The sequence below is a fragment of the Polypterus senegalus genome, chromosome 11 (assembly GCF_016835505.1).
Source record: "Polypterus senegalus isolate Bchr_013 chromosome 11, ASM1683550v1, whole genome shotgun sequence".
Classification (NCBI taxonomy): Eukaryota; Metazoa; Chordata; class Cladistia; order Polypteriformes; family Polypteridae; genus Polypterus; species Polypterus senegalus.
This window is the reverse complement of record NC_053164.1, coordinates 91471546-91479208: the sequence shown is the minus strand read 5'-3', so window position 1 is coordinate 91479208 and position 7663 is coordinate 91471546. Positions and strand designations below refer to the sequence as shown.

Genomic DNA, 7663 nt, shown 5'->3' with positions numbered 1-7663 from the left:
AACACTACCACTGCGCCACCCTACATAAAATGTGAAGGATGTAATTTCCCACATTAAAGGAATGTAGTCTAATGGTGGTATGTGGTTGTGTGACTCATGTGAAAACATATGTGAATTGTTTTGGATGAGTAGGGGAACGGCTGATGAGACTGTTTTGTAAGTTGCTGACAGGTGATGATGTAATCCACTCGATTTAGAGATGTGTATTTTCTTCACTGCACTGTAAGCCCTTTAGTTAACATACAATTCAAACAATACAATATTCTCTTAATCATCAAAAACAATTCACACTTCTTTCACTTGAGTCTGATGACAACACATGACTCTCACTGAGTGTTAATGGCTTGAGCAGCCTGATCCACCCTAGAGCAATCACCTGTGAGTTTATATGACAGTAGACTATATACTGTACCTTGTTTTAGAACTGAAGAAGTCTCTTGGATTACTGAGAATCTTTATAGAACTAAGAAAAATGAGCTCCAACGTGAAACATATTTTTCTTTTAAGATTCATGAAGATCATACTGTATCTAAAGAAATAATAATAAATTAACCCGTTATATTCCTTGGCTTTCCAAACCCCCAAAATGATGCCTTGGTTATTTTTAAAGGTCAAGGAACAACTGGAAAAAGTTCTAATACAATTCAGATCATGACAAACACTGAGTGATGTAAGTGCTAAGGTACTAAACCCTAAACTATCTGGATGCTGGTTCAGTCTTTATTACTGGTTTACATTGTGTCATTGACCACGTACTTAACCTGGAAGTAGTCCATTTGATAGCAGCTGTAGTAGGTGTAATAGTAATACTAGTAGTAATAATTGCACCATCTTGTACAGCAAAAATAATAATAATACATTTTTATTTATTTAGCGCTCTTCACAAATATTTAAAGAATAGAACAGGAGTAAAAGCACAGACAGAGATCAGGATATCAAACATTACATGCTAAACAATAAATAAATACATAAAGAACAAAGTTCTGAATTAGATTATGAAACAATATACAGAAAAACACAGAAGCAAGTTGTGATCAATTAGAAAAATTGTGTAAGCTTACATGTAGGAATATAAACATAGATGTTACAGTCATGCACAATGATAAAGAACGATGAAAAGTATTTTATCATGGGAAGGCTTTTAGAGATACCATTCCTTAAAACATTACTCCCCTTTTATTAAAGGATTACATTTTTCCTGTAGTCTACAATTATATGTTACAGCTGTGTTACTACTTCTGTTTCTCTATTCCTAAACATACCAACATTTAGAAATGTACAGTTCACATTTGCAAGGCACTTACACCCAGGACTACAGACCACAAGCTTCAGACTTCATCCAGGTATAACTGTCACTGCAGCTTACTTCTTACTCCCTTGAATGACAGCTGAAAAAAGGACTAATTTTCCTAACTGCAAAACATATAGAACAAAATGTACAAACAGGAAAGCAGGCTTAATTTGTTTTAATCTATACATAATATAACTAATTACATAAAATAAAAGCAGAATGAGTAGGATTTTCATATCAGTGCCACCTGGATCATCCCATACTTCTGAAAGCAGACAAAGGTCAGCAGCACATTCAATATGTGTATGTCAGTTTGGGGGTCTGTAATCTTTATCAAACAACTCAAACTAGGAACTAGGACAACCTAACTGGTTCAGAAATCTCAGAGTATTTTGCTCTACGCTTAGGAGTACGAGTAAAGGCATTATCTCAATTTCTCAGTTATCCTAATTTAGAAAACTACGGGTTGGCTGTAATCTTTATCAAACAACTCAAACTAGGACAACCTAACTGGTTCAGAAATCTCAGAGTATTTTGCTCTACTCTTAGGAGTATGAGTAAAGGCATTATCTCAATTTTCCTAATTTAGAAAACTACTCCAACTTCAACAAAATTTAGAAGAGGTTGTAAGCTGTCCAAACTCATTAGGAGTTACCAGAACATGATGTTCAAGCAAAGATCATCAAGCACATTAGGGGAAAGGTGTGGAATATTTTAGAAACGCTGAACAAAACCTAACTTTAAAAAAGATATCAGTTTGATCGAGATGGAATGATATTCTTAACAAATCTGGCACATCATGCGATCACTTCATCTACTTTAAAAAGCCATGCTCTGTTGCCTGAAGTGTTGGTAACATTTTTTTGCCACCAGGAAAATGAAACATTGATTGCTTTAATCATAGCAATGATTTAAGCATTTCTCATTCAACTGTTCCTCAAATTTAAAATGCATGAGGTAATATACAGTTTTATACCGTTCCCCACCCCTCCACATGAGATAAAGCAAGCTGCAAACTTAACTCATGCAAATTGCTGTTTTTCTTGGCGTTGTTGTTGTGATTGATGGCACACACATATTTCAGTCCTCCATTAAAATGTGTTCTTACGGGACCTATAGTATCGTCGTAAATTGTTTTCAAGACTCCATTTTGAAGCAAGTAGTGCACAAAGAAGCAGGTGGAAAATATCTATTTCCATCCACTATTTAGTTGCCCTTAGAAAGACATTATCTTTTCACACCACTTTCATTAAATGCCTGTTTGTTGAAGGAGTGTTTAGCTCAGTGCATAACTATGTATACAAACACTTAGAGAGGGCAGAATAGTAAAAAGATTTACTTCATTTCAAGAGCAGCCACGTGGATTGGAAACATGTTCATCTGTTTCACCTTTCACCCAGCAATGTCTAACACAAACACCAACAACACTGATCGTCAGGACCTAGAAGTCAGGTCTGAATCGTGTGCATCAGCAGCTTCACATCGCTTGAGTAAGTCCTCAGTCAGAATTCCTGCAGCATAAGCCCACGCAAAAGAGGAAGCGACGCACACAAAGGCTATAGTTGTGCTTGAAAGTTTGTGAACCCTTTAGAATTTTCTATATTTCTACATAAATATGACCTAAAACATCATCAGATTTTCATTTAAGTCCTAAAAGTAGATAAAGGGAAACCAGTTAAACAAATGAGACAAAAATATTATACTTGGTAATTTATTTATTGAGGAAAATGATTGAATATTACATATTTGTGAGTGGCAAAAGTATGTGAACCTCTAGAATTAGCAGTTTTGAAGGTGAAATTAGAGTCAGGTGTTTTCAATCAATGGGATGACAATCAGGTGTGAGTGGGCACCCTGTGTTTTTTAAAGAACAGGATCTATCAAAGTCTGCTCTTCACAACACATGTTTGTGGAAGTGTATCATGGCACGAACAAAGGAGATTTCTGAGGACCTCAGAAAAAGAGTTGTTGATGCTCATCAGGCTGGAAAAGGTTACAGAACCATCTCTAAAGAGTTTGGACTCCACCAATCCACAGTCAGACAGATTGTGTACAAATGGAGGAAATTCAAGACCATTGCTGCCCTCCCTAGAAATGGTTGACCAACAAAGATCACTCCAAGAGCGAGGTGTGTAATATTCAGCGAAGCCAAAAAGGACCGCAGGATAACTTCTAAAAAACTGAAGGCCTCTCTCACATTGGCTAATGTTCATGTTCATGAGTCCACCATCAGGAGAACACTGAACAACAATGGTGTGCATGGCAGGGTTGCAAGGAGAAATCCACTGCTCTCCCAAAAAAACATTGCTGCTCATCTGCAGTTTGCTAAAGATCACGTGGACAAACCAGAAGGCTATTTGAAGAATGTTTTGTGGATGGATAGAACTTTTAGGTTTAAATGAACAGCGTTAAGTTTGGAGAAAGGAAAACACTGCATTCCAGCATAAGAACCTTATCTTGTCTGTGAAACATGGTGGTGGTAGTATCATGGTTTAGGCCTGTTTTACTGCATCTGGGCCAGGATGGCTTGCCTTTATTGATGGAACAATGAATTCTGAATTATATCAGAGAATTCTAAAGAAAAATGTCAGGACATCTGTCCATGAACTGAATCTCAAAAGAAGGTGGACAGCAAGACAACAACCCTAAGCACACAAGTCGTTGTACCAAAGAATGGTTAAAGAAGAATAAAGTTAATGTTTTGGAATGGCCAAGTCAAAGTCCTGACCTTAATTGAATCGAAATGTTGTGGAAGGACCTGAAGCGAGCAGTTAATGTGAGGAAACCCACCAACATCCCAGAGCTGAAGCTGTTCTGTATGGAGGAATGGGCTAAAATTCCTCCAAGCCAGTGTGCAGAAATGAACAAAAGTTACTGGAAACGTTTAGCTGCAGTTATTGCTGCAAAAGGGGGGTCACACCACATACTAGTGGCAAAGATTCACATACTTTTGACACTCACAAATATGTAATATTCGATAAACTTTCAAGCACCACTGTACACATGCAAAGCAAGAGAGAGTGGTGAAATTAGAGCAGGTACTTTTAGAAGCAACTTTAAAGGCTCTTGAGGAAGAGGCTGAGGCTGCATTAGTAGAGGCACAGGTTCTTGAAGAAGCAGTGGTTAAAGAAATAGACAAATGCATCAGTGAAGCTAAATACCTCCTGTCATCCCAATGATCAATTCATTGAACTCAAGAATATATCCAAGTGTATTTTGCTGTTCATGACAACAACAGAGAACTTCAGTATAACATTCAGGAAGGAACAATCACTTATCCTCCACCTTTCACACAATTAGACTTTGGTAATGCCCTTCATGACAACCAAAATTTTCTGTAATCAGAACCCTTGCATTTTCTTACCAAAGAACCATTAAAGCAAAGGATTCAAGCTAAAGACTACATACATTTCCTTTATTTTGACTCTGGTGTAAAGGCCTCCAATGCACACTCGCAATTCAATACAGCAACATTTAAAGAAAACCAGCCCCTGCCCATCTTTTCAAGCAGATCTATAGATACATCTGACCTTGCAGCATATTTGGCTTGTTGGGAACTTTTAACGGGAGTACTTAAAATGTTTGACAATCAGCCAGCAGATTATCTGTAATGGAAATGTAACTTTCACAATGCCATAGAAAGAACTGAACCTGAAACTCCAGTAAGTGAAGAACTAGACCTTCTTATTAAGTGGCTTGATGGCTAGTCACGGCAGCATGCTAAAAGGATCAGAGCAGTTCATGTCCATCACTCATTGTCTGGCTTGAAAATGGTTTGGAAAAGACTACACAGATGTTATGGCTCTCCAGAAGCAATTGAGGCTACACTTTTCACTAGACTTGAAGGCTTTCTAAAAATTTCAGTAAAAGACTATGAGCTTGGCAATTTGCTCCTTGAAACAGAAGCAGCAAACAATTAGGGTTACTTACCTGGAATTAAGTTTCTCAGTATGGCCAGTGGAATAAGTCCTTTTGTGGAGAAGCTGTCCCACAACCTTTAACAGAAAATGGATTTCTCAAGGCTCATGGTACAGAAGAGAAAATCATGTACAATATCCTCCATATTCATTCTTTGTAAATTTTGTGTGTTGCTATTCAGAGATGAGAACTGATCACAGCTTTTTTCTCACAGCTCTAGGGCAGAGTAATCCAGGAGTGAGGGGTCATTGTCTAAACCATGGAAACTTAACAATCCCATCTCAGCAAACAAATCTGCTATTGCACAATCTTTAACACCTTCCTCATCTGAAAATCTCTAAAGGATCCATCCAAAACATTTCCAATTCATAATAAGCCTCATGCTCTGTAAACCTGAAGAGCATTCAGAGAAAGACCACATGAAGAATTCAAGAACTTCCTTAAGGAATACAGCATTTGTTTCAGATACTGTGCTTCATCAAGCCACCCTTCTTAAGACTGTAAACCTGTCATCCACTGTTCAGAATGTCTCAGTGACTGGCACATTTCAGCTTTCCATGCAGGTCCTGCACCCTGGGTTACAAGTGAACCTAACCCTTCTGCTACAAAGCATGGCAGGGAGCAAACTGAACATGCTCAAACTGTGGCTACGTCTATAGGTACAGGGGTCTGCGGAAAGAGTTTCTGGGGCAAATATGCTTAGTAAATGTGTATCCAAAAGGACACCCTGAAAAGAAATTAAAAATGTACACAATGCTAGATGATCAGAGCAGTGTGTCATTTGCAGGATCTGCATTTTTTAACATTTTCAACATCCAGTTGGATGTGCTGGAACTACAGAAATGGTTGAAAGATGAGCCAGTGGATTTGTGGTGGAATCAGCTAATGGAGAAGTTTGGCTTATGCTACCAACCCTTACTGAGTGCAATTTGATACCCAACAAGAGGGATGAAATCCCCACAGTTGAAGCTGCACACATCCATCCTTATCTCAGAATTATTGCAAAAATTATTCCACCTCTTCATCCACAGAGACATTGTTCGTGCTGACAAATTAAGAAGCCAATACATGGTCCAAATAACATCCCCTGTGCTCAATGATTAGACCCTTGGGTCATTGTTGTTGATGTCTGTTTGGGGGCCGCCCACAAGCCCTCTTTGAATGTCCTCAAAAACAGTGTCCTTGAAAATGGTCGGCCAAACTACTTTAAACCTTGTGAAGGCAGTATTTGCGTGAAAGAGAAGCTCTCAAGAGAGATTTACTAGCTCTTGGTCACAGAATTTAGGCAAGTTAGCACCCTCTGTTGCAGACAAGACTTTCCTCCACATATTGAATATGGAAATCTTCAAGAATAACTTAAGCAGTTGAGTGGCCCCTCATCCATTTCTTTGTAACAGAGAACAACCCCTTAACAATCTTTTGTCCATTAAGCACACTTTTAAAAAGGAAAATATGACTCTCATCCCTTTCCATGTTCTTAGGCTAGCAATCCTATTTGCATACTTCTCCATCATCTGCAAGTATAAAACCATCAATATGCCCACTCGCCAAAGTAATGGGGGCAGCTGAAAGTTTCTAACATTCATAAACCTGTTTATACACGCGATTTATTTGGAGTCTGTGTATTGACTGATTTGTCAAGTCTGCATACAAAAGCGAACTAAAATCAAGAACAAGTAAGGCAGCTCATTGGGTTTCATAACTGGTTAATGGCCGTGTTAGCATTTCCTGTAGGAGTGTTTGTTGTGACCATGACGTGTGCCTTATACCTGTATGACTCAGATTTGGTTTACCCTCGGCACTTAGACAACTTTATACCACAGTGGCTAAATCATGGGATGTACACAATTGTCCTGCCCTTTATTTTAATTGAGATGAGACTGACACACCATTGTTACCCCAGTAAGCTGTGTGGACTTGTGACAGAATGTTGCTTTGCTGTTTGATATTTACTATGGATGTGTTGGGTTCACCGCATGACCAGTGCCTGTGTTTATCTGTTATTGGTTCAATTTAGTCCAGTGACCAGAATTATCTTCTTTTTCCTTAATTCAGATTTCATTAACACATTATATTCTGAGCAAATATATCTGGGACACACCAAAATGTTTTTAAGAAACTGATAAACCTAAAAGAAAGAGATGTGGTGATGACGAAGGACAATCAAGTTAAGAGGCACGAATGGCCTATTGGGTTAATTACAAAAACATTTCCCAATGAAGATGGAAAGATCGAGGCAAAGATTGTCAAAGACAATGTATGTACGTTTTTCCTGTGACCACTCTTTGAGGTTATTCTTCTGGTATCTGGGGACACAGATCTATGAATGTTATTTTACAGGGTTCATCCCATTTGTGAATTGCAATTATTAACATAGCTCATAGTTTACTTCCATATGGAATAGTAAGTGGTTGCCTACTTACAAAGCTGTAACAAGATACATTGCTTACACCA

The 7663-nt window shown here is 38.2% G+C and overlaps 1 protein-coding gene across 1 annotated transcript; it reads left to right on the top strand.

Annotated features, from left to right (window-relative positions):
- The first annotated feature begins 6661 nt into the window (after positions 1–6661).
- On the top strand, positions 6662–6778 carry LOC120539791 (androgen-induced gene 1 protein-like). The gene has a single exon (XM_039770171.1). It carries the CDS (start codon positions 6662–6664, stop codon positions 6776–6778), a length of 117 nt encoding a protein of 38 aa, XP_039626105.1.
- The last annotated feature ends 885 nt before the right edge of the window (positions 6779–7663 follow it).